Raw genomic sequence first — 27,254 nt, forward strand, 5'->3', positions numbered from 1 at the left:
CTGTGTATATTTGGACGAGAAGAAAACCCTGGAACAATTGAGGCCAAACTCAGAATTATATCAGAACCAGATACAGAATTTATTGTAGATATGAGTTATATATGAGTTACTTTATCGAATGAAGCAAAGAAATTCAAAAAAAGCAGCCAAACTTGCACACAAATGGGTTATATAGGAATCAAAGGGCACAGTGATGCACATCCAACATACCTCTTGTTATGAGCAATAAGACAGTGAGAGAACAGTGCTGTCTGTATGACAGGTTTCAGGGAAATCATCATGATCCTGTTTGATTGTGGAGATCTCACATTTGAGCTTTGAAGCAATATGGCAAATCAACGCCTGCACAGAAGAAATAAACAAAAAACAAACAAACAAAAAAAGATAACACCCGCAGCTCCATACTGTCAAACTAAATTGTTATTAGCAATAAAATGATTCCCAGTAAACCCACATCCTGTATATGCACACTTAGCTGCCTTTTACAGTTATCTGAACATTTATGGTCACTTTGGAAAAAGTGCCTTTATAGAGGGTTTTCTTAGTTCTTTTTGTTTTATGTTCTCTATTGTTTTAAATAAAACTGTCATTGCCTGTCAAAATCAGATAGCTTGCTTGTGCTCTTCCTGACCAATATAGGATGTGATGTAATAGCCACAGGAATGCATGCAGGTATACATACATATGTCACAGCAGTAAAATATATTGTTTTTGTAGCCTATTAAGAAGAAGAAGCCTCAGTCACTAAACAGCACATCATAAAATCTGTTTTATATCTCACTGATGCTAAAAGCTTTTTTGGACTAGCTGCTAAATATATTAATGCTTTGAGTTGCAGTTTATCATACACAACTCCTGGTAGCTGCTGTGTAAACACACTGCAAAAGCGCAGACTGATCTACTTTGCTTACGCATGCAAATGAGCCTCGGTTCACCAAGATGTGCCTTTTCACAACAAAAGCCTACCTAAGGAGAACGTTTGTCTGGAGAAGACCAGAAAACAATAACTACACCTCTTTATATATAAAACCACCCGCTCAGCTTGTCATGCACTGGGTACCATGCAAAAAATTTACAAAGAAATATGATTTTAAAAAAAAATAAATAAAAAAATCCCCAAACTCATAAATACTGAGTGGCTAGAAAATTAAGAGTTGAAGAAAACTCAAGTATATATTTCAGGTAAATAGTTGGCTTGGTTTGTAATCAATAAGCAGTGATTAAAACCTGCAGATTTTTGTCTGAGTTTCATCCAAGGAAGAAAATGATCCATTTGATTTGGTTCTATGACAATGTAAAGCAGAAGCCAATTCATTTTGATTGTCTCCACAGGCAAACGTTGGTGAATCTTATGGCAGAGATGAGAACCTACAGTTCTGGTCACAAGTAGGTTTACGTAAACTCACAACTTTCATATTTAATTCGGTTTTTAGATGTGCATTTCAAATGTTTTTTTTTATGCTAAACTGGTGTTACAACAACTCACTACACTGAATTTTAAAACAAGAATTCTGACTGCGTTTTTGCTTAAATCAACATATGTTTATAATTAAAGATATGAACTCAAATATAAACATAAATCCTTGATACAGTTTAGTTAAAACTCCCTTGGTTAGTCATACGCTGATGACTTTCAGTGGACAACAGAAAAGATTTTCAGAATTCTGGTTCAAAGCTGATAGAGCTCATTTAAATTTGTTGGTGTCATATGCCAGATTTTAAGGGAAGGACACACTTTTACAAAATATTAGAGTTCAGTACTTTTCAAACGTATGATGTTAGCCTGCTTTATCTATTCCAAAACTAGTCTGGGCAGCCCCTTTTTAGGTTTAAAAGGCTTTGGGCTAAATAAACTAATTACAATTTTGAAAGGCACTGACTTTAAAATATTCTGAAAATACATTTATTACGTTTAAAAGCTGTGTTGTGCCTGAGAAACCAACGACTTTAAAGAAGTATACCGATTCAGCTAAGAGCAGTGTTACGTCTTTTATTCTAAATGCTAATGAACTGTCACCAAATGAACCAGTCTGGGTTACACAACCAAGATTAGATGTTGTCTTGCTGCAGCTGCATGAGAGGCAGACAGTCTCTCCACTGTCTTGTCCTTGGAAAAAAATAAAACAAATATGGAGCTTTTAATGAGAGCGTTCTGGCTTGTTTTTGTTCAGCACATAAATAAACCTAATTGAGTGATTTAAAGCTTGGCAATTTATTTATTTTTTCTCCACAACAGTAGTGAAAAGTTAAGGCCAGAATTTAACATCTCTACAACCTAACCTGGCATTTTGACCAATAGATTAGAGAGAGCGTGTGGATGTAATTGTTTATGAAATTCTGTGAAGTTGTTTGCTGTATCATCAGCCCACCATACAAAAAAAACGGTTCAAATGCATCATCAATATCTAAAACGTGATCCATGGGGATGTCGAGCGTATGTGAACTTGTGATGAGCACTGTAGGGGCAGAGATGAGAGAGTTGTAGTTTCTAGATCAGGCCAGTTTTGAGGTCAGAGCTGCAGCGTGAAGAGCGGCTGAGCAGCAGTTCCTTCTCGTGGATCAGGGAGTCGAGCAGATCCTCCTGTCTGTAGTTATGGTAGACCTTCAGGAAGGCTAACACTGTGATCCCAAGCCAGGACAGCCAGGCAGCCCAGAGGCCAAACTGAAACAGGGACATCCTCCATTTATGACCTCACTTCAAGAAATATCAGCTTGATTTAGGAAACAAAAACCATTACCTGAGCTATTACAAACTGGTCATAGAAGGCAGAATTGTCCACGCCGAGTTCAAGGTCCGTGTCCTGCAGCTCCTCACAGCTAAACAAATTAATTGGACGTTAAAGGGGACCATATGATGCTTTTTTTCCCCCTGAAAGTCAATTATTGTGTGCTCTTATCTCACCTGTTAGGCATGGTCCCACTCTCAGTGACGGCATCGCACCACAGGTTGAAACCCACGCTGACAATGGTGCTGGACAGGAAGATGGTGAACATCACCAGGGAGCTTATCATCAGGTTGAGGAAGGCATTGAAAAATGAGCTGCTGGGAGAAAGAAGAAACACACAAAATCGGTCTATGCTGCTCTTAAAGCTACAGTACAGCTAATATAAGTCCTTTATTTCCTTTCTTGGAAAATGTGAATACTGCATAAGACCAACCGAAAAAAGATTTTTATACAGAAATGTTATGTAAGAACACTTCTAAGGGACAGTTATCTAGATGACAGTTATTGACACCCCACACAACGAGAATATGCCACAAAAGACAATTGCTAATGAAGCTGACGGTTATATGAAAGCACATTAGTAATGTGAAGTTTAAAGGAAGGAAAAAGTATGTTAGAAAAAGGTGCACCAACATCAGGAAAAAAAACACACCATTGAATTGAAAGGTAAAATGGTAAATAGTCTTCATTTGTATGGCGTTTTATCAAGTCTGGGGATAGCAAAGCGCTTCACACTACAGTCATGTACACCATTTACACACTGATGGGGGTAAGCTACATTGTAACACGAGCTGCTCTAAAGCAGACTGACAGAAATGAGGCTGCCATTCAATTGTCTTCCTAAACTCTGAAATGGGCATTAACAAATCCCTCATGGCTGTAATTATTTCTTTTGTAGGTGGACTCTTGTCTACCACATTTTTTCCTTCCTCCAAACTTTCCATTAATATGAATATGGCTCTCTGTGGATAGAGAAGCTTCTTTTACATCAGCCTTTTTAGATGTATCCCGCTTGTGCAGGGTGTCAATGACTGCGTGATGGACAGCTGTATTATCCATAATGACCAAGGCCATAACATGGTTGCAACATAAAATTTCAGCGTGAGGTACTTTTTTATTGATGTTACATGATATGATGCTTTTCTGAGATACTGAATTTTATTTATGTTTTTTTTTTTTATGAAATGAAAGCCATAACCATCAAGGTTAGCAGAAATAAACACTTTATACCAGGAAGGCCTAATAGACATCATAGAATAATTCAACATGGCTTAATTTTGGTGATAATTATGCACTTTATCACAAATCCAGATTTACAAAATGATTATTATTGTGGTATAGACTAAGGCGGATTTTTCATATTCTGAAGAGGTACTGCGTAATTCTCCAGTTGCAGGGCAAGATGACTGCGCGTTTTAATAGATGCGGAAAACATGTTGAAATTCTAGCACAAAATATAGGCGTTGTATTTAGCCTGTAATGGCTGCATACAAATTGTTAAAGCTATAAGTGATGCATCGTGCTTCCATTAGGCTTTGCTTCATTTTTCCTACGTAGCTGTGCTCAAGGGGAACATGTGAACTGCCACTCACTCGTCGTGTCCTTTGCACAAAAAGAACAGCAGCCTCCATGCCTGCACTGCGGATAGGATGAGGGATGCAATCCCGATAAAAGTGATGAAGCTGCAGGAGCACTCGGGTCCCCACTCCTCCACGATGAAACGCTGCTTCGACACGGTGATGTTCTCGTTTTGCCACATTCCGCGGGTGAACAGCAGACATTTCCCCCCGAAGTCCTCCGAGTTCTCCGACAGCGGCACCACGGCGATGAAGCCGAACACGAAGGCCAGAAAGTAGAGGATGCACTGCGCGAAGATCAGATTGTCGAGGGCCATTTTCCCGTCTGACGCCTCTGCCTGCTGGCCGCCGGAGAAAGTGCGGCTGCGCAGTGGAAGCAGAGACGAGCGGAAGCGCAGCATCCGAGGACGAACTGTGCAGCAAATTAATGAGTGGGCAGAGGCCTTCGGGGCTCTCCATCTGCATCCAGACCTTATGCGATGAACCGCTCCACTACTGCTGCGGTCTTAAACTGCTGAGAAGGATTTAATAGCTGCCACGTTTTAGAGCGCAGCTACTACAGTTGGAGTGGATTTGACCAAAACTGGTTTGCACGGTTCCTTGCGGTGTCTATGTTGGATTAAACACACTGTAGTTTTTATAATAATAATAATAATAATAATAATAATAATAATAATAATAAGTGTATTTTATTTTAATATCTCCCAAAAGAAGTTACAAACTGCATTTTGATAAAAATCTCATAGAAATAAAGAAGAGTAATAAGCTAAACATTAAAACCAAACAGTTTTTGGGACACATCTGGTGCTCCATACTACATTTTTTTTTAGCATAAAGATTCCTTCTACTTATCGTCTGTTCTTTAAGAACTTCAAGTAGGCCTATTTGAAACTATTCGGAATTTAGTTTTAGCTTTTCATTGGAAAGACCTTGTTGAGTTCTGTTTTCCAGTGTAAATCTTTATTTTGCCTTCTATCATTTAGTATCCAGTTTTCGTCTTAAAAAATCAACTCTTTTTTCTTGAATGTTGCCCTTCCTCTGACCCCATTATGCGGTCCCAGGAAGTACTCCAAGTATAATAATATTAATAATATATGAAAAATAATTTTAGCATTAAACAATATTTTTATTTAAACAATTTAAACAAACCATGGCATTTTTTATTATGGATACCAACACATCTCATTATCTGCAGTAAAATGTTTTAACTACAATGAATACAAATAGACAATTATCAAGTAAAAAAATAATAAAATATAAAATTATAATTAAAAAAACATGTTTTTCAAAATACTAGGCTTCACTTCGAGTCCTTCTAATAATATGAGATGCAACATAAACTGATAGCCTACATTTTGCTATGCATGCTCAAAAATAAGAGTAATGGTTTGTTTATACATGGTGACAGTCTTAAGGGAAGGGCAGGTAGCGGCCTGTCACAGCCATCTGACATGCTCCAATGAGCCCATCTGCTGAGCAGAGCAAGGTGTCTCTGTCCCTTTGGTGGGACGTTGCCTTCTCACAGCGCCCTCCAGTGGGCAAAAATCCCAGCTTCTAGTCTGCAGAGACATGTTATGATCACCAGCTTTAATTGTAAATCCTTTTGTTGCAGAATGTCAAAACATGCAACTAAATAAGTTATTTTTCTTGTTGTTTTTTTTTTTTAACTTAAAAAGTACAGGGAGTTATTTTAATGAATATGTCATTGATGTGAACCTGTAGCTTTTTCATCATCAGGGATGTCATGAAGTCTTTTTAAACCAGGATCCATTACTATCATTTACTATCATGTAGTTTTCCTTGGAATATTCAATACAACATAAAGACAAGTATTTATATGTGTGCTTTTGAGATAACAGGAGGCTATTTGTATCCATCATACTAACTGCAGTATTTCCGTGGTGTGTGATTTAGGCCTTGTCATTTTGCTGCAGCTCTGCACTCTGATTTTCATGATCTTATCAGCTCACAGATTAGCTTGAGTTATGTTTGTGTGTGAGAGGTTTAGGCTTTGAAGTCGATTTGATTCCAAAGAACTGAGACAGTTTTATGTTGTGGTCATACCATTTTAAAGGCTTCTGAAATGTACATAACAGAAAATTGTGGGATGGAGATTTTCTTTTACAGTTTAATTTAAAAAAAATAATAACAAAAAAATGTACACCAATACTATGCACTGTACAGGCCCCATACAAAATTAATCTTTCAGATGCAGAAGCTACCCCCCCAAAAAAAAAAAAAATCTTTTAATGGATTCCCTGGACTTTAGATGTAGATTTTATCTGTTTTGTCTTTTTAATTGTGTAATAGTATCGCTAATTTAGAAAGAGAAGGATTCATCCTATTTTTAAAAAAGAAAATTTCAATCCATCTGAGAAGCAGATGAATTGTTTCTCAACACAAAATGAACTAAATGTAGTCGAGCTGATGTCCTCCCTGATTAGACCTTGGACAACCTCTGGTATCAGAAGTGCTGCAACGACTGCAAGGTCAAAGTCTTAAATTTAAAAAAAAAGCATGAAGAGGAAATTACTTGAGCAGAATTCCAAAGCCCATTTTTAAATAATACAGCATGTGTGGGCTCGTGAACTGGGCGCCCAGGGGAGATCCGCAGGAGAAGTGTGTCAACCTGAAATATGTGTTAAGTTATTCACTCACCCATACAAGAGAGGGATAAGGGGAGGGATGCTAACCCAAATGCATTCCCTGGACTCTGGGTAAATATAGCGGGGAATGGGCTGAAGAAAGCATTGGGAGGTCATCCATTTTTCATGAGATACTCTGGCTGCAAAGCAAACATCCCTTTTTTTTCCAAGCATGGGGGAAGCCAGCAAAGAATGTAAAGAATGGAATCACTACCAGTGATAACATCAGTGGATTTTTAATGTGGTGTATTTGTGTTTTTATCTGGAACAGCATGTATTCTTTTAATATTGAACAGGCAATAGTGAAAATATATATGTAATAATGTTTGTGACACTGTCAGATACAGCTCAGAGAAACATTCAAGAAAGTATGCACTGTATGTCCAATGTTCAGTTGATCGGTTGTGTTACAGAGTGTGACTTCATGATATATAAACGAGATTCATGTCTTCAAAAGACTCTTTTTTCATGCATTATTTTCATCATATTCTCTTCACTCGTTTGCCTTTCCTGGATTCTGTTCTTCCACTCATGACTCTTTGTTGTGGAGCCTTCCCTCTCCAACCTGCAAGCTCCTTTCCTTCTGCCTGTAACACAAAGCAGGAGTGAAAAACAGACACAATTACAGCCTCATATCCTGAGCAGTGATGTGAAGGGCTTAATGAAATATCCTGTACCCATTAATCTTTCCCCTTCAGGGGGTGCAGCAGAAAGGATGCACTGGGCCAACTACTGATTAAATGCTCCTAATAAAGGCCATTCATCTCACCTTAAACCATGAACAGTTTAACTTGTAGTAGCGGCCAGCACTACATTGCTGCATGTTTCTTTGAGCAAGCAGTGCAGTTTCAATCCAGATTTTGTATTTATTTATTTATTTATTTAATTTTGCCCTTTTACAATTACTAATTTAAATATCCTTCTTTTGGGTTTTTCAAACCAACAGAAATATTAGTTTCCACATTAGTTTACATATGTTTATAAAGGTCGCCTAATCTGTGCAGTCCACTTGCATGTTGATTAATCTCAGTACAAATACAGCTGTTTTGTGTAGTGCTTAGAGGTTTGTTAGACAACATTAGTAAACCCAGGGTCTCAACTACATATTATTCAGGTGGATGCAAACACATAAATACCATATTAATACAATATAGCTCATTCATCGAAATGCCTATGTATCTTTGGATAGACTGGTGAAACTGAACAAAAGTCAGACATTTCTGAACATGAAAGTAATATTTGGGATAAAGATGAGAAATCCCCTGTGGCTAGACACTTTAACACAGCTGGTCATCTTTAAAATGTCAAGAAAATTAAATGTCTGTTTCTAAAAGAAGGCATGACAGAAACAGACTTGTTACAAAGAGAAGGACTCTGGATTCACAATTTACAAGCAGTAAAACGGGGTTTGAGTAAGGAACTGGCGTAGAACCGTTATTTTTCTAATTGTATTGTCTCAAATGTATGCTTACCAATTGCTTTTTGACTTTATTTCCAGAGATGGTTTGCTGTTCTGTGAGTGTTACTAATTCCATTTTGACTCTCAGTGCTCTATTTCATCTTTAGGTTGATTGGCTGATCTGCTGTTTTTATGCGTATGTATGCATGTGTGTGTACTTCGGTACATGCCACACCTTTAAAATTGTAATTTGCAGAAAAACTGAAGACTGTGTATTGTTTTACTTCAGCTTAAATGTTATGCATTTCTTTCAAACAAAATACTGAACAAAATATACTGAAGTTCTTAGATGACAAAATGTAAATTTCAAAATATTTTAGGTTAGGTTAATAATTTACAGTTTAATGAACTACAGCTTTGTGTGGACACACTTCTGGTCTCAATAATAATAACACAACATCCCTAATAATTTATTACCCAATCAACATAAAAATTGAGGTACACACATCTTAATGCATCACTGAGTCCTTTAGTCCTCTCAGTCAAAGAAAAAGCACAAATCCATATTAAACTAGCCAGATTGGACAGGACACACCTATTTTTATTTATTTATTTATTTTTTTGACAAATGTACAAAAGCAACAATGTGACCTGCACTTTTGTTTGAAGAATGACATCATTGTGGGAGGAAATCTTAAAAGCAGTGATGTTTATGCTGGAGGACAGAAGAACAAGGGATGAAGGGGAGTAAAGAGGACACCTGCTGGGCTGTGATGAGGAGAAATCCCAAGGGCCTAAAAATGAGATCATCCCAGCCACACCAAGTAGCTAACTGGAGCAACAGTGCCCCCTGAAGGCCGGATAATGTTTCACATTGTCGATGACAACGTCTTTGTATATGAAGAACTAAAAAAAATAATAATAATAATAAAGTACCTGTTTGTCATCTGTTTGCTTTGCAGAGAAATCAGTGAAGTTGGCCAGACTGTTGGTGGATGAGGGGCCAAGTAGACAGGAAGACATGGTGTTATCTGTGAGCAAGAAGAAGGAAAACTGTAAATTGGGAATGGTAGATGTTGAAGATATTGCTTTTATGCCAGCAAGCATTGTATGAGCATTAACGTTCCTTTTAAAAGAAACCATCACATAAGATGAACAATTGGGTAAGAAAAAAAAATATTCTCATCATTTTTAACCACAGTCTCATGTCTTTGAGCTTTGACTTAGCTATAAAGATGTGCATGAGTGAGGGACAAGACGCCCAGCTGTGATCAAAAGAGGTGCATCTGCAGAGCTGTAAGGTACTCCCCCATACACACACACACGCACACCCCCGCACACACACACACACACACACATATATATATATATATATACACAGAATATGGGGTGGGGAAAATGCAGTGGAGAAATAGGGGTTGTTTTATGGATGAATGGCTGCCGCAGCAAGGTTAGGGAAACCAATCTCTCCCCAGTCCCCATCCCTTTGGTGCTGCTACCGGTATTTCTAATCCGTGAGCAGCACAACAGTTTCTCTGTGATTCAGTCATCTCTCAAAAGAACTAATTAGCAATTGCCCCAAGGTAATTTATTTTCCTGCAATGTACGATTTAACAGTTAAATATGTGTTCAAGCTAGAAAACCTTAAATCTTGAAAGCATTTACAGCAATTACAGCAAATTTAGGTTTCATTGGACAAAAACATATTTTGAGAAGAAATATATTGGTGAAACAGAACAGTGATGGAATGAGCCCTTTGGCTGCTTGAGAACCCGTGTATGATAAAGTGGGTGGATTTTGTGGAGGTAGATAGGTGCAGACTTTCTAGTGGAAACACTTTTTCACCCAGGATTTTGAAACAATTGGAAATGTTGATTAAACTGTTCATCCGGCAGTGTGGACAAAACTTGAGAAGGGGGAATACAACCAGACTACTTGGTGATGTTGTTAGAAAAACTATAGCAATCGGAGCTACAACCTGAGATGTCCTGCTTACCAATTGTTGGTTGGCCAGTGTTGTCCTCTGAAACCAAGCTTTGGTTCATGTCAGTCACTGGATCCTGGAGGGTTGTTGATGGTGTACTGGAGAAGTCTTGAATGCCACATCCCAGAGCTTCCTTTTGCTGGTGGTGCTCATCCCCTTTCTGATCATAAAATGTGCAGTAAAAGACAGACAACAGAACATACACAGTGTCGTATTTGTGAGCTGTGCCCACCTGATCTGCTGATATCACCAGAAAACCATCTGACTGGTCTCCACTCTTGTGGGAACCTGAAGCGACCATTTTGGGAGAATCATTAGCAACTTGCTCTCCTGGTGTGTACTTCCTGTCGTCTTCTCCACCTTGCAAAGCATAAAATATTACTTTATCTTGGGACTTTAAACTTTTGCCTAAGTCATAGAGGGAAAGTTGTTCTGTGGCGCCATCTGGTGACAGTTTTGGCTCCCAGCATTGTGGCAAAGAATCAGCCACTGAGGTGAAATTGTCCTCATCATCTTCATCATCTCCTTTACTTTGGATCTCCTGATCAGTGAGAAAAGCTGAAATCCTCTGCAGCGTTATGGTGCTGTCAAAGAAGTGAGGATATTTCGACAGAGGTGCTGATGAGGCAGAGGAGAAAGAAAGGGCAGACAAAGACCTCTGATTCTCAGAAGTCAGAATGTCCTGTGTTTCAAAATGGTGTTCCCCTTGGTCATCCTCAGCATCTGCTGTTTGTTCGGTTTCTTCCACAGCTTCCATTGGGAATGGGCTTGGTGTGAGGCGGCGCAGAGCCTGCACTGACAGAAATATTTCTCTGCTGCTTGATTTTCTCTTTGGTTTGTTTGGCCACACAACCTCACTGTAATAAAGAACACAAAGTGCTGATCAAAAATGACACAAACTCATGATGGACATGGATGTTATACTACATGCAGCCTAAATTGAGTAAATTGAGTTTTATTATTTTCATTGTCCTATCCTCTTAATGTAGTGCACCAGTACCACTGAATCCTTATGATGATGTTACCACCACTGTGTCTGGACGGGGGTTTTGTGTTCTCTTGAAATGCTCTCTTTTACGTCTTCAGCTCCTCTGTTTTTCATTTCAACAGAGGATTTGTGCAAATGTTTCCTCACCTAATGTTGTAGTACTCAACCCCATCACAAATAATTCTTGGTTTTGGAGTCAGATCCATCTGTGTTTGTCACCATTTTATTTTTTTTTTCTCCTAGCTTCCCTGAGTTTATTATTAGGTTAGTTATTGACATGCTCCTGTCTCACTGATGTGTGGTTCACGATAATTTAGAAGCCCCAGTACCTTATCCTGGGATTTGGTTTTCTCACTTCCGTCACAGCCTTCTTGACCAGTTTGACCAGTTCCTCTGAAGACATTGTTCTCTTCGCCTGATTCTGATACAGTGTGGCAGACAGTGGGTAGGGTACCATTTCACCAAAACAATCTGAAGAAAACAAGACTTACATGCAATGCACTTTATTCAACATCTGATGCATTTTCTTGACATATTTTTTACCTTTATTCTTCTGCTGCAAGATGCATACTTCAGCTCTGTGGCAGTCTTCTTCACCCTGATCAAGAGTTTCAAAAAAGTTGCTTTAGACCCTTAGGAGTGTGAAGTAAAGTAGTATTTATGAGTTAAAGTAGAGTAACCCACGTTGCATCCATGGCAAATGTATTTTACAGCTTCAGCATGTAGATTCACTCCTTTACAGGCCTGGAGGAGGTACATGACCATATCCTCATTTTCTGTGTGGCTTCTTTTCAACAAAGCCCAAGCATCAGTCAGACAACTGTGTAGGTGGAGAAACAGAATGACCAAACAGTCAAGCACTAACTCAAGACATTACTCAATTGGTAAAGAAGCCAAGAGAGCACCTGCTTAGAAGAAACACTTCTGCATACAGTTTTGCATCCTCTGTGGTTTCTATGGGAGGTTTTGTCCACTGGAGATACTTCAGTGCCATGTGGTGCTGCTTGCTTTTCAGCAGAGAGATGATAATGCATCGATGTTGCCAGGAGAACTGAGGGACAGCGGCTTTGGGACTCAACAAGAGCTCCATGGAGGCCTAGGAACAATTTTTTATTGGGCTTTATTTAGCAAATCAAGTTATTTTTAAATATAAATGATAGAACCCGAAGAGAAACACATCTTCATTTGTTTCTATTTTAACAAATTCATTGTTCTTGAATGAGTACCTTTGTGCGCCCATGATCAAACATCCAGAAGGCTTTGATTTGATGGGAAAATCTGTGAGGGATCGTGAAAGCATGGCAAAAAGACTGCAGAAGGTTGTCTTTGCACTGTAGGAAGTTAACCACATCCAGGATGAAGTATAATAGCTGCGATGAGTTTATTAAGAGCCATACACCATGGTGACTGCATTAATTCTTTGCAACATTATGCCAAGCTACGACCACAAACTTCATTGTATTGCTTTTGGGATTTTAAGTGATAGACCAATACAAAGTAGTTCATCATTATAACTAATTGTTTTTACACATATCTCGCTGTTTCTGTGAATGAACCAACAGCATCATAAAGGCCATGCTGATCTGAAATCTGAAATAATGACACATCTGCAAACCAAGATGTGACTGTCCAAGGACTGGAATTTCAAACCCTTGACCTATAAGCTACAATATTTTAGGTCTAAACCCCAGGACTGGATACCACTAGTCTATTAGATCTAATCAAAATGCTTAGAGATTTGAGGTTGTAGCATGACAAAATGTGAAAATGTTAAAGTTTTGAAAAAGGAATGTACATTTAAATGCCATGTAATGAGTCCTTAGACATATTGCTGACTGGATACAATACCCTGGACCAACATGTTGTCAGTACAAGGAACCAAGACAAGCTTCAGAAGTGCGTGAAGAGAAGGTGGGGGGTAGCATTGATCTGTGCAGTCTTCAGAAGTCCATATACACCCATGTCTTTTGGACAGCTGCATCACCATGCCCTTGATCAAAAAGCCACATCTTTCCATCTCTTTCTTATTCCACCTAAATTCAAATAGGGGAAAAAAGAAAGAAAGGAAACCAAACTTTAAGGATAAATTTAAGGATATGAGTAGAATTAGAATATTTGTTATCTCTTCAGACAAACAGCAGTGGTGTTACCCAACAGTTTTAAGACACATTTCCTGATGGCTGAGTTCCATTTCCTTCCACATCTGAGAGATACGTCTCAGTTCTTGGGCTTCTAACAGCAACAACAGGGAACACAAAAGTTTTTAGAGATGTGATTGCTTTCTGTCATGTCAATTCTTCCATTTACAAAGACATCAGTACCAGGGAACCTGGGCAGAAGCCCCATAATGCCCCACCACTGAACCAGCCGACCCAGCCAGATGTGTCGTTTCAGAGTCCAGAGCTCTTGGTTCCAACAAGCATTTCTGCCATTCGATGAGTGCTGTGTGTCCCTGCAGATCATACATGGAGCCTTGAAACCTAATAGGAAATTAGTCAAAAAAGATCACGTTAGTGCTGGAATGATTAGAATATGTCAAGCTGATCCGTCTTGTTGCTGAATGGACCTTGCTGTTTTCTCAACCACTGAACTAAAATGAGCAGGTTCTGCAGCCTCTGGAGCAAGATGTGTACTTCAACGAAGGAGCTCCGATCCAGGAACATCCACAAACCCTGACAACGACTGAAACCTATTGGGTGAAAAAAAGAAACTATGAATGTTTTGGATTTATGGGATTTTTTTTTTTTTTTTCAGAACTGACATTTGATAAAGTGGCAGTGCCCAGTTACATAGCTTGAATTAAATAAAATGGGTTTAACACAACATATTCAATTTAAAGTGCTTTTTTTACTCATTAATTTGGAGGAAGAGAGCAGAAGAATTTTTACCTTTCCAGTCCACAAAATAAGAAACATATCTTGCCCAAATAAGAGAAACAATCAACATCCATTTGTCTGGAAAGGGTTATAAACATGGAACAGTTGTGAAGCTTCTAAAAAATGTTGGGCCAAGCAAAATAATCAACACTTCCATGAGAGCACATTAGAACTCATCAAAACCTGAAACACTGAAACACTGTCTGCCTTATTTCCCTTAGCTAAGGTTAGTGTTCATAATTTAACATTAAAGAAAGAGATTGGGAGAAAAGAGCATTTATAGGAGAGTTTCAGGGCAGCAGAACACAGAAGACTGTCTCACATTTGCCAATAAGTATCTTGATATATTGAAAGCCACGCCTTTCAATATATCTCCCATTTAAAATCACATAGAAATTGCCAAATACAAAATACTTACACAAGGTTAACAATTCCTTTTTTGTGAATTCTGATGTCCTCTGTAGCCAGGAGCCAAAGGTTTGTAGATGCTCCTCCAAACACGCATCACCTTTGTAAAGTTTAATGTAACAACACACCTTTTACCATAAAATATTTTACTAAGTATATAGAGATCAGAGGTTTCTTCTATTCTTTACGTACCTTTAATATGCAGCTTCTTCAGCCAGTGGATGATGGCTCTGATTTTGTTAGCACCCAAAGCTTCAGACCATTGAACCTCCAACATGATCTTAAATGTCAGATCTTGGGTTCTGCAGCAGGATGAGGATTTTCAGGCAAAATTAACCCACAAACAGCCAAATTGACACTGGCCACACATTTCNTGATGGGGGTAAGCTACATTGTAACACGAGCTGCTCTAAAGCAGACTGACAGAAATGAGGCTGCCATTCAATTGTCTTCCTAAACTCTGAAATGGACATTAACAAATCCCTCATGGCTGTAATTATTTCTTTTGTAGGTGGACTCTTGTCTACCACATTTTTTCCTTCCTCCAAACTTTCCATTAATATGAATATGGCTCTCTGTGGATAGAGAAGCTTCTTTTACATCAGCCTTTTTAGATGTATCCCACTTGTGCAGGGTGTCAATGACTGCGTGATGGACAGCTGTATTATCCATAATGACCAAGGCCATAACATGGTTGCAACATAAAATTTCAGCGTGAGGTACTTTTTTATTGATGTTACATGATATGATGCTTTTCTGAGATACTGAATTTTATTTATGTTTTTTTTTTTTATGAAATGAAAGCCATAACCATCAAGGTTAGCAGAAATAAACACTTTATACCAGGAAGGCCTAATAGACATCATAGAATAATTCAACATGGCTTAATTTTGGTGATAATTATGCACTTTATCACAAATCCAGATTTACAAAATGATTATTATTGTGGTATAGACTAAGGCGGATTTTTCATATTCTGAAGAGGTACTGCGTAATTCTCCAGTTGCAGGGCAAGATGACTGCGCGTTTTAATAGATGCGGAAAACATGTTGAAATTCTAGCACAAAATATAGGCGTTGTATTTAGCCTGTAATGGCTGCATACAAATTGTTAAAGCTATAAGTGATGCAGCGTGCTTCCATTAGGCTTTGCTTCATTTTTCCTACGTAGCTGTGCTCAAGGGGAACATGTGAACTGCCACTCACTCGTCGTGTCCTTTGCACAAAAAGAACAGCAGCCTCCATGCCTGCACTGCGGATAGGATGAGGGATGCAATCCCGATAAAAGTGATGAAGCTGCAGGAGCACTCGGGTCCCCACTCCTCCACGATGAAACGCTGCTTCGACACGGTGATGTTCTCGTTTTGCCACATTCCGCGGGTGAACAGCAGACATTTCCCCCCGAAGTCCTCCGAGTTCTCCGACAGCGGCACCACGGCGATGAAGCCGAACACGAAGGCCAGAAAGTAGAGGATGCACTGCGCGAAGATCAGATTGTCGAGGGCCATTTTCCCGTCTGACGCCTCTGCCTGCTGGCCGCCGGAGAAAGTGCGGCTGCGCAGTGGAAGCAGAGACGAGCGGAAGCGCAGCATCCGAGGACGAACTGTGCAGCAAATTAATGAGTGGGCAGAGGCCTTCGGGGCTCTCCATCTGCATCCAGACCGTATGCGATGAACCGCTCCACTGCTGCTGCGGTCTTAAACTGCTGAGAAGGATTTAAGAGCTGCCACGTTTTAGAGCGCAGCTACTACAGTTGAAGTGGATTTGACCAAAACTGGTTTGCACGGTTCCTTGCGGTGTCTATGTTGGATTAAACACACTGTAGTTTTTATAATAATAATAATAATAATAATAATAATAATAATAATAATAAGTGTATTTTATTTTAATATCTCCCAAAAGAAGTTACAAACTGCATTTTGATAAAAATCTCATAGAAATAAAGAAGAGTAATAAGCTAAACATTAAAACCAAACAGTTTTTGGGACACATCTGGTGCTCCATACTACATTTTTTCTAGCATAAAGATTCCTTCTACTTATCTTCTGTTCTTTAAGAACTTCGAGTATTTGAAAGAAATCTGATTTTAGTTTTAGCTTTTCATTGGAAAGACCTTGTTGAGTTCTGTTTTCCAGTGTACATCTTTATTTTGCCTTCTATCATTTAGTATCCAGTTTTCGTCTTCAACAATCAACACTTTTTTCTTGAATGTTGCCCTTCCTCTGACCCCATTATGCGGTCCCAGGAAGTACTCCAAGTATGATAATATTAATAATATATGAAAAATAATTTTAGCATTAAACAATATTTTTATTTAAACAATTTGAACAAACGATGACATTTTTATTATGGATACCAACACATATCATCATCTGCAGTGAAATGTTTTAACTACAATGGATACAAATAGACAATTATCAAGTAAAAAATAAAAATAAAATTATAATTAAAAAAACATGTTTTTCAAAATACTAGGTTTCACTTCGAGTCCTTCTAATAATATGAGATGCAACATAAACTGATAGCCTACATTTTGCTATGCATGCTCAAAAATAAGAGTAATGGTTTGTTTATACATGGTGACAGTCTTAAGGGAAGGGCAGGTAGCGGCCTGTCACAGCCATCTGACATGCTCCAATGAGCCCATCTGCTGAGCAGAGCAAGGTGTCTCTGTCCCTTTGGTGGGACGTTGCCTTCTCACAGCGCCCTCCAGTGGGCAAAAATCCCAGCTTCTAGTCTGCAGAGACATGTTATGATCACCAGCTTTAATTGTAAATCCTTTTGTTGCAGAATGTCAAAACATGCAACTAAATAAGTTATTTTTCTTGTTGTTTTTTTTTTTTAACTTAAAAAGTACAGGGAGTTATTTTAATGAATATGTCATTGATGTGAACCTGTAGCTTTTTCATCATCAGGGATGTCATGAAGTCTTTTTAAACCAGGATCCATTACTATCATTTACTATCATGTAGTTTTCCTTGGAATATTCAATACAACATAAAGACAAGTATTTATATGTGTGCTTTTGAGATAACAGGAGGCTATTTGTATCCATCATACTAACTGCAGTATTTCCGTGGTGTGTGATTTAGGCCTTGTCATTTTGCTGCAGCTCTGCACTCTGATTTTCATGATCTTATCAGCTCACAGATTAGCTTGAGTTATGTTTGTGTGTGAGAGGTTTAGGCTTTGAAGTCGATTTGATTCCAAAGAACTGAGACAGTTTTATGTTGTGGTCATACCATTTTAAAGGCTTCTGAAATGTACATAACAGAAAATTGTGGGATGGAGATTTTCTTTTACAGTTTAATTTAAAAAAAATAATAACAAAAAAATGTACACCAATACTATGCACTGTACAGGCCCCATACAAAATTAATCTTTCAGATGCAGAAGCTACCCCCCCAAAAAAAAAAAAAATCTTTTAATGGATTCCCTGGACTTTAGATGTAGATTTTATCTGTTTTGTCTTTTTAATTGTGTAATAGTATCGCTAATTTAGAAAGAGAAGGATTCATCCTATTTTTAAAAAAGAAAATTTCAATCCATCTGAGAAGCAGATGAATTGTTTCTCAACACAAAATGAACTAAATGTAGTCGAGCTGATGTCCTCCCTGATTAGACCTTGGACAACCTCTGGTATCAGAAGTGCTGCAACGACTGCAAGGTCAAAGTCTTAAATTTAAAAAAAAAGCATGAAGAGGAAATTACTTGAGCAGAATTCCAAAGCCCATTTTTAAATAATACAGCATGTGTGGGCTCGTGAACTGGGCGCCCAGGGGAGATCCGCAGGAGAAGTGTGTCAACCTGAAATATGTGTTAAGTTATTCACTCACCCATACAAGAGAGGGATAAGGGGAGGGATGCTAACCCAAATGCATTCCCTGGACTCTGGGTAAATATAGCGGGGAATGGGCTGAAGAAAGCATTGGGAGGTCATCCATTTTTCATGAGATACTCTGGCTGCAAAGCAAACATCCCTTTTTTTTCCAAGCATGGGGGAAGCCAGCAAAGAATGTAAAGAATGGAATCACTACCAGTGATAACATCAGTGGATTTTTAATGTGGTGTATTTGTGTTTTTATCTGGAACAGCATGTATTCTTTTAATATTGAACAGGCAATAGTGAAAATATATATGTAATAATGTTTGTGACACTGTCAGATACAGCTCAGAGAAACATTCAAGAAAGTATGCACTGTATGTCCAATGTTCAGTTGATCGGTTGTGTTACAGAGTGTGACTTCATGATATATAAACGAGATTCATGTCTTCAAAAGACTCTTTTTTCATGCATTATTTTCATCATATTCTCTTCACTCGTTTGCCTTTCCTGGATTCTGTTCTTCCACTCATGACTCTTTGTTGTGGAGCCTTCCCTCTCCAACCTGCAAGCTCCTTTCCTTCTGCCTGTAACACAAAGCAGGAGTGAAAAACAGACACAATTACAGCCTCATATCCTGAGCAGTGATGTGAAGGGCTTAATGAAATATCCTGTACCCATTAATCTTTCCCCTTCAGGGGGTGCAGCAGAAAGGATGCACTGGGCCAACTACTGATTAAATGCTCCTAATAAAGGCCATTCATCTCACCTTAAACCATGAACAGTTTAACTTGTAGCAGCGGCCAGCACTACATTGCTGCATGTTTCTTTGAGCAAGCAGTGCAGTTTCAATCCAGATTTTGTATTTATTTATTTATTTATTTAATTTTGCCCTTTTACAATTACTAATTTAAATATCCTTCTTTTGGGTTTTTCAAACCAACAGAAATATTAGTTTCCACATTAGTTTACATATGTTTATAAAGGTCGCCTAATCTGTGCAGTCCACTTGCATGTTGATTAATCTCAGTACAAATACAGCTGTTTTGTGTAGTGCTTAGAGGTTTGTTAGACAACATTAGTAAACCCAGGGTCTCAACTACATATTATTCAGGTGGATGCAAACACATAAATACCATATTAATACAATATAGCTCATTCATCGAAATGCCTATGTATCTTTGGATAGACTGGTGAAACTGAACAAAAGTCAGACATTTCTGAACATGAAAGTAATATTTGGGATAAAGATGAGAAATCCCCTGTGGCTAGACACTTTAACACAGCTGGTCATCTTTAAAATGTCAAGAAAATTAAATGTCTGTTTCTAAAAGAAGGCATGACAGAAACAGACTTGTTACAAAGAGAAGGACTCTGGATTCACAATTTACAAGCAGTAAAACGGGGTTTGAGTAAGGAACTGGCGTAGAACCGTTATTTTTCTAATTGTATTGTCTCAAATGTATGCTTACCAATTGCTTTTTGACTTTATTTCCAGAGATGGTTTGCTGTTCTGTGAGTGTTACTAATTCCATTTTGACTCTCAGTGCTCTATTTCATCTTTAGGTTGATTGGCTGATCTGCTGTTTTTATGCGTATGTATGCATGTGTGTGTACTTCGGTACATGCCACACCTTTAAAATTGTAATTTGCAGAAAAACTGAAGACTGTGTATTGTTTTACTTCAGCTTAAATGTTATGCATTTCTTTCAAACAAAATACTGAACAAAATATACTGAAGTTCTTAGATGACAAAATGTAAATTTCAAAATATTTTAGGTTAGGTTAATAATTTACAGTTTAATGAACTACAGCTTTGTGTGGACACACTTCTGGTCTCAATAATAATAACACAACATCCCTAATAATTTATTACCCAATCAACATAAAAATTGAGGTACACACATCTTAATGCATCACTGAGTCCTTTAGTCCTCTCAGTCAAAGAAAAAGCACAAATCCATATTAAACTAGCCAGATTGGACAGGACACACCTATTTTTATTTATTTATTTATTTTTTTGACAAATGTACAAAAGCAACAATGTGACCTGCACTTTTGTTTGAAGAATGACATCATTGTGGGAGGAAATCTTAAAAGCAGTGATGTTTATGCTGGAGGACAGAAGAACAAGGGATGAAGGGGAGTAAAGAGGACACCTGCTGGGCTGTGATGAGGAGAAATCCCAAGGGCCTAAAAATGAGATCATCCCAGCCACACCAAGTAGCTAACTGGAGCAACAGTGCCCCCTGAAGGCCGGATAATGTTTCACATTGTCGATGACAACGTCTTTGTATATGAAGAACTAAAAAAAATAATAATAATAATAAAGTACCTGTTTGTCATCTGTTTGCTTTGCAGAGAAATCAGTGAAGTTGGCCAGACTGTTGGTGGATGAGGGGCCAAGTAGACAGGAAGACATGGTGTTATCTGTGAGCAAGAAGAAGGAAAACTGTAAATTGGGAATGGTAGATGTTGAAGATATTGCTTTTATGCCAGCAAGCATTGTATGAGCATTAACGTTCCTTTTAAAAGAAACCATCACATAAGATGAACAATTGGGTAAGAAAAAAAAATATTCTCATCATTTTTAACCACAGTCTCATGTCTTTGAGCTTTGACTTAGCTATAAAGATGTGCATGAGTGAGGGACAAGACGCCCAGCTGTGATCAAAAGAGGTGCATCTGCAGAGCTGTAAGGTACTCCCCCATACACACACACACGCACACCCCCGCACACACACACACACACACACATATATATATATATATATACACAGAATATGGGGTGGGGAAAATGCAGTGGAGAAATAGGGGTTGTTTTATGGATGAATGGCTGCCGCAGCAAGGTTAGGGAAACCAATCTCTCCCCAGTCCCCATCCCTTTGGTGCTGCTACCGGTATTTCTAATCCGTGAGCAGCACAACAGTTTCTCTGTGATTCAGTCATCTCTCAAAAGAACTAATTAGCAATTGCCCCAAGGTAATTTATTTTCCTGCAATGTACGATTTAACAGTTAAATATGTGTTCAAGCTAGAAAACCTTAAATCTTGAAAGCATTTACAGCAATTACAGCAAATTTAGGTTTCATTGGACAAAAACATATTTTGAGAAGAAATATATTGGTGAAACAGAACAGTGATGGAATGAGCCCTTTGGCTGCTTGAGAACCCGTGTATGATAAAGTGGGTGGATTTTGTGGAGGTAGATAGGTGCAGACTTTCTAGTGGAAACACTTTTTCACCCAGGATTTTGAAACAATTGGAAATGTTGATTAAACTGTTCATCCGGCAGTGTGGACAAAACTTGAGAAGGGGGAATACAACCAGACTACTTGGTGATGTTGTTAGAAAAACTATAGCAATCGGAGCTACAACCTGAGATGTCCTGCTTACCAATTGTTGGTTGGCCAGTGTTGTCCTCTGAAACCAAGCTTTGGTTCATGTCAGTCACTGGATCCTGGAGGGTTGTTGATGGTGTACTGGAGAAGTCTTGAATGCCACATCCCAGAGCTTCCTTTTGCTGGTGGTGCTCATCCCCTTTCTGATCATAAAATGTGCAGTAAAAGACAGACAACAGAACATACACAGTGTCGTATTTGTGAGCTGTGCCCACCTGATCTGCTGATATCACCAGAAAACCATCTGACTGGTCTCCACTCTTGTGGGAACCTGAAGCGACCATTTTGGGAGAATCATTAGCAACTTGCTCTCCTGGTGTGTACTTCCTGTCGTCTTCTCCACCTTGCAAAGCATAAAATATTACTTTATCTTGGGACTTTAAACTTTTGCCTAAGTCATAGAGGGAAAGTTGTTCTGTGGCGCCATCTGGTGACAGTTTTGGCTCCCAGCATTGTGGCAAAGAATCAGCCACTGAGGTGAAATTGTCCTCATCATCTTCATCATCTCCTTTACTTTGGATCTCCTGATCAGTGAGAAAAGCTGAAATCCTCTGCAGCGTTATGGTGCTGTCAAAGAAGTGAGGATATTTCGACAGAGGTGCTGATGAGGCAGAGGAGAAAGAAAGGGCAGACAAAGACCTCTGATTCTCAGAAGTCAGAATGTCCTGTGTTTCAAAATGGTGTTCCCCTTGGTCATCCTCAGCATCTGCTGTTTGTTCGGTTTCTTCCACAGCTTCCATTGGGAATGGGCTTGGTGTGAGGCGGCGCAGAGCCTGCACTGACAGAAATATTTCTCTGCTGCTTGATTTTCTCTTTGGTTTGTTTGGCCACACAACCTCACTGTAATAAAGAACACAAAGTGCTGATCAAAAATGACACAAACTCATGATGGACATGGATGTTATACTACATGCAGCCTAAATTGAGTAAATTGAGTTTTATTATTTTCATTGTCCTATCCTCTTAATGTAGTGCACCAGTACCACTGAATCCTTATGATGATGTTACCACCACTGTGTCTGGACGGGGGTTTTGTGTTCTCTTGAAATGCTCTCTTTTACGTCTTCAGCTCCTCTGTTTTTCATTTCAACAGAGGATTTGTGCAAATGTTTCCTCACCTAATGTTGTAGTACTCAACCCCATCACAAATAATTCTTGGTTTTGGAGTCAGATCCATCTGTGTTTGTCACCATTTTATTTTTTTTTTCTCCTAGCTTCCCTGAGTTTATTATTAGGTTAGTTATTGACATGCTCCTGTCTCACTGATGTGTGGTTCACGATAATTTAGAAGCCCCAGTACCTTATCCTGGGATTTGGTTTTCTCACTTCCGTCACAGCCTTCTTGACCAGTTTGACCAGTTCCTCTGAAGACATTGTTCTCTTCGCCTGATTCTGATACAGTGTGGCAGACAGTGGGTAGGGTACCATTTCACCAAAACAATCTGAAGAAAACAAGACTTACATGCAATGCACTTTATTCAACATCTGATGCATTTTCTTGACATATTTTTTACCTTTATTCTTCTGCTGCAAGATGCATACTTCAGCTCTGTGGCAGTCTTCTTCACCCTGATCAAGAGTTTCAAAAAAGTTGCTTTAGACCCTTAGGAGTGTGAAGTAAAGTAGTATTTATGAGTTAAAGTAGAGTAACCCACGTTGCATCCATGGCAAATGTATTTTACAGCTTCAGCATGTAGATTCACTCCTTTACAGGCCTGGAGGAGGTACATGACCATATCCTCATTTTCTGTGTGGCTTCTTTTCAACAAAGCCCAAGCATCAGTCAGACAACTGTGTAGGTGGAGAAACAGAATGACCAAACAGTCAAGCACTAACTCAAGACATTACTCAATTGGTAAAGAAGCCAAGAGAGCACCTGCTTAGAAGAAACACTTCTGCATACAGTTTTGCATCCTCTGTGGTTTCTATGGGAGGTTTTGTCCACTGGAGATACTTCAGTGCCATGTGGTGCTGCTTGCTTTTCAGCAGAGAGATGATAATGCATCGATGTTGCCAGGAGAACTGAGGGACAGCGGCTTTGGGACTCAACAAGAGCTCCATGGAGGCCTAGGAACAATTTTTTATTGGGCTTTATTTAGCAAATCAAGTTATTTTTAAATATAAATGATAGAACCCGAAGAGAAACACATCTTCATTTGTTTCTATTTTAACAAATTCATTGTTCTTGAATGAGTACCTTTGTGCGCCCATGATCAAACATCCAGAAGGCTTTGATTTGATGGGAAAATCTGTGAGGGATCGTGAAAGCATGGCAAAAAGACTGCAGAAGGTTGTCTTTGCACTGTAGGAAGTTAACCACATCCAGGATGAAGTATAATAGCTGCGATGAGTTTATTAAGAGCCATACACCATGGTGACTGCATTAATTCTTTGCAACATTATGCCAAGCTACGACCACAAACTTCATTGTATTGCTTTTGGGATTTTAAGTGATAGACCAATACAAAGTAGTTCATCATTATAACTAATTGTTTTTACACATATCTCGCTGTTTCTGTGAATGAACCAACAGCATCATAAAGGCCATGCTGATCTGAAATCTGAAATAATGACACATCTGCAAACCAAGATGTGACTGTCCAAGGACTGGAATTTCAAACCCTTGACCTATAAGCTGCAATATTTTAGGTCTAAAACCCAGGATTGGATACCACTAGTCCATTAAATCTAATCAAAATGCTTAGAGATTTGAGGTTGTAGCATGACAAAATGTGAAAATGTTAAAGTTTTGAAAAAGGAATGTACATTTAAATGCCATGTAATGAGTCCTTAGACATATTGCTGACTGGATACAATACCCTGGACCAACATGTTGTCAGTACAAGGAACCAAGACAAGCTTCAGAAGTGCGTGAAGAGAAGGTGGGGGGTAGCATTGATCTGTGCAGTCTTCAGAAGTCCATATACACCCATGTCTTTTGGACAGCTGCATCACCATGCCCTTGATCAAAAAGCCACATCTTTCCATCTCTTTCTTATTCCACCTAAATTCAAATAGGGGAAAAAAGAAAGAAAGGAAACCAAAATTTAAGGATAAATTTAAGGATATGAGTAGAATTAGAATATTTGTTATCTCTTCAGACAAACAGCAGTGGTGTTACCCAGCAGTTTTAAGACACATTTCCTGATGGCTGAGTTCCATTTCCTTCCACATCTGAGAGATACGTCTCAGTTCTTGGGCTTCTAACAGCAACAACAGGGAACACAAAAGTTTTTAGAGATGTGATTGCTTTCTGTCATGTCAATTCTTCCATTTACAAAGACATCAGTACCAGGGAACCTGGGCAGAAGCCCCATAATGCCCCACCACTGAACTAGCCGACCCAGCCAGATGTGTCGTTTCAGAGTCCAGAGCTCTTGGTTCCAACAAGCATTTCTGCCATTCGATGAGTGCTGTGTGTCCCTGCAGATCATACATGGAGCCTTGAAACCTAATAGGAAATTAGTCAATAAAGATCACGTTAGTGCTGGAATGATTAGAATATGTCAAGCTGATCCGTCTTGTTGCTGAATGGACCTTGCTGTTTTCTCAACCACTGAACCAAGATGAGCAGGTTCTGCAGCCTCTGGAGCAAGATGTGTACTTCAACGAAGGAGCTCCGATCCAGGAACATCCACAAACCCTGACAACGACTGAAACCTATTGGGTGAAAAAAAGAAACTATGAATGTTTTGGATTTATGGGATTTTTTTTTTTTTTTTCAGAACTGACATTTGATAAAGTGGCAGTGCCCAGTTACATAGCTTGAATTAAATAAAATGGGTTTGACACAACATATTCAATTTAAAGTGCTTTTTTTACTCATTAATTTGGAGGAAGAGAGCAGAAAAATGTTTACCTTTCCAGTCCACAAAATAAGAAACATATCTTGCCCAAATAAGAGAAACAATCAACATCCATTTGTCTGGAAAGGGTTATAAACATGGAACAGTTGTGAAGCTTCTAAAAAATGTTGGGCCAAGCAAAATAATCAACACTTCCATGAGAGCACATTAGAACTCATCAAAACCTGAAACACTGAAACACTGTCTGCCTTATTTCCCTTAGCTAATGTTAGTGTTCATAATTTAACATTAAAGAAAGAGATTGGGAGAAAATAGCATTTATAGGAGAGTTTCAGGGCAGCAGAACACAGAAGACTGTCTCACATTTGCCAATAAGTATCTTGATATATTGAAAGCCACGCCTTTCAATATATCTCCCATTTAAAATCACATAGAAATTGCCAAATACAAAATACTTACACAAGGTTAACAATTCCTTTTTTGTGAATTCTGATGTCCTCTGTAGCCAGGAGCCAAAGGTTTGTAGATGCTCCTCCAAACACGCATCACCTTTGTAAAGTTTAATGTAACAACACACCTTTTACCATAAAATATTTTACTAAGTATATAGAGATCAGAGGTTTCTTCTATTCTTTACGTACCTTTAATATGCAGCTTCTTCAGCCAGTGGATGATGGCTCTGATTTTGTTAGCACCCAAAGCTTCAGACCATTGAACCTCCAACATGATCTTAAATGTCAGATCTTGGGTTCTGCAGCAGGATGAGGATTTTCAGGCAAAATTAACCCACAAACAGCCAAATTGACACTGGCCACACATTTCGATGGCCATAATAATACGTGACCATACTGTACAGAACTGTAAATTATGTCAAACAACTAAAACAACTATTTTTCAGAGTTCTGCGACCTCTTCACCACTATCTGAGTGTATTTATTATATTATTTCAGGTTAAACAATGGTCATATAAGATCCTCAAAGACCGAGAAAGTGTGCCTGAAGTGAGATTTATAATACACTTCAGGCACATGTCCTTCAGGTGTTACAAACCTATAACATGTAATGTTCTTAGACTATCTTAAACATAATTAGATCAATGGATTGTTCAAGAGCAGATTAAAGCATGGAGGTTGTGGGAATTGTTCTGACATCTAAAAATGTTATAGATTCAGTACTTACTCTGCAATAGAGGAGGTTATTTGTCTGTTGAATGTTGATGGAATTTCCTCGGTCTGAGCAGAGCAGTGAGTGCACTAAGTTGTGTCATGTGGATTTTCAAACAACCGCAGCGGCTGCAGCAATGTTTTCCTTCACCCAAGCTACTTTCTTAGATGTTAATCCACTAATCTCTCTCTGTTAACATTTCATTGGCTGAGTCGCACCGTCTCCGGTCTAGTAGTGAGGTCTATTGCAAAAGAAGAATCCAATAATTATTCCTTTTTGACTTTGCGTTTACATCAGTGTACTATTTCTCAAAATCTCATAGAACCAAATAGTCGCACAGTCACTCAAAGTACTCTGTTAACTTCCTTCTAGATTATGTCATTAATTTACATTTAGAAGAATGTAAAAAAAAATACTTATCCACGTACCATAAATATGCATTCATACCCTTTTGACTTT

General features: G+C 38.6%; 3 protein-coding genes across 6 annotated transcripts; all 3 read right to left on the bottom strand.

The window, feature by feature from the left end:
• Positions 1-55: 55 nt before the first annotated feature.
• On the bottom strand, positions 56-4,762 carry LOC103138727 (transmembrane protein 179). The gene is made up of 4 exons (XM_007553051.2): positions 4,319-4,762; positions 2,903-3,040; positions 2,739-2,817; positions 56-2,662 (listed from the first exon to the last, which is right to left on the bottom strand). The coding sequence occupies exons 1-4, from the start codon at positions 4,702-4,704 to the stop codon at positions 2,489-2,491; spliced, it is 777 nt and encodes a 258-aa protein (XP_007553113.1). The 5' UTR covers positions 4,705-4,762; the 3' UTR covers positions 56-2,488.
• A 2,406-nt stretch (positions 4,763-7,168) lies between these two features.
• On the bottom strand, positions 7,169-13,347 carry LOC103138729 (uncharacterized). 2 transcript variants are annotated; one of them, XM_016671982.1, is made up of 10 exons: positions 13,163-13,347; positions 12,546-12,689; positions 12,225-12,415; positions 12,004-12,139; positions 11,863-11,917; positions 11,649-11,790; positions 10,564-11,188; positions 10,344-10,491; positions 9,284-9,378; positions 7,169-7,535 (listed from the first exon to the last, which is right to left on the bottom strand). In XM_016671982.1, the coding sequence occupies exons 1-10, from the start codon at positions 13,334-13,336 to the stop codon at positions 7,431-7,433; spliced, it is 1,815 nt and encodes a 604-aa protein (XP_016527468.1). In that variant the 5' UTR covers positions 13,337-13,347; the 3' UTR covers positions 7,169-7,430. The 2 variants fall into 2 exon arrangements, with proteins under 2 accessions (XP_016527468.1, XP_016527469.1); XM_016671983.1 differs by lacking the exons at positions 12,225-12,415; positions 12,546-12,689; positions 13,163-13,347 and having other exon boundaries at positions 11,649-11,740; positions 12,004-12,097.
• A 5,298-nt stretch (positions 13,348-18,645) lies between these two features.
• LOC103138730 (uncharacterized) lies at positions 18,646-26,954 on the bottom strand. Of its 3 annotated transcripts, none has more exons than XM_016671980.1 (16): positions 26,811-26,954; positions 26,273-26,382; positions 26,091-26,180; positions 25,363-25,485; positions 25,118-25,276; positions 24,947-25,025; positions 24,640-24,829; positions 24,023-24,166; positions 23,702-23,892; positions 23,481-23,616; positions 23,340-23,394; positions 23,126-23,267; positions 22,041-22,665; positions 21,821-21,968; positions 20,761-20,855; positions 18,646-19,012 (listed from the first exon to the last, which is right to left on the bottom strand). In XM_016671980.1, the coding sequence occupies exons 2-16, from the start codon at positions 26,355-26,357 to the stop codon at positions 18,908-18,910; spliced, it is 2,367 nt and encodes a 788-aa protein (XP_016527466.1). In that variant the 5' UTR covers positions 26,358-26,382; positions 26,811-26,954; the 3' UTR covers positions 18,646-18,907. The 3 variants fall into 3 exon arrangements, with proteins under 3 accessions (XP_016527466.1, XP_007553118.1, XP_016527467.1); XM_007553056.2 differs by having other exon boundaries at positions 24,947-25,028; positions 26,811-26,953; XM_016671981.1 differs by lacking the exons at positions 26,091-26,180; positions 26,273-26,382; positions 26,811-26,954 and having other exon boundaries at positions 24,947-25,028; positions 25,118-25,248; positions 25,363-25,454.
• Between the last annotated feature and the right edge of the window lie 300 nt (positions 26,955-27,254).

Source organism: Poecilia formosa, unplaced genomic scaffold (genome assembly GCF_000485575.1).
Source record: "Poecilia formosa unplaced genomic scaffold, Poecilia_formosa-5.1.2 Scaffold54, whole genome shotgun sequence".
Classification (NCBI taxonomy): Eukaryota; Metazoa; Chordata; class Actinopteri; order Cyprinodontiformes; family Poeciliidae; genus Poecilia; species Poecilia formosa.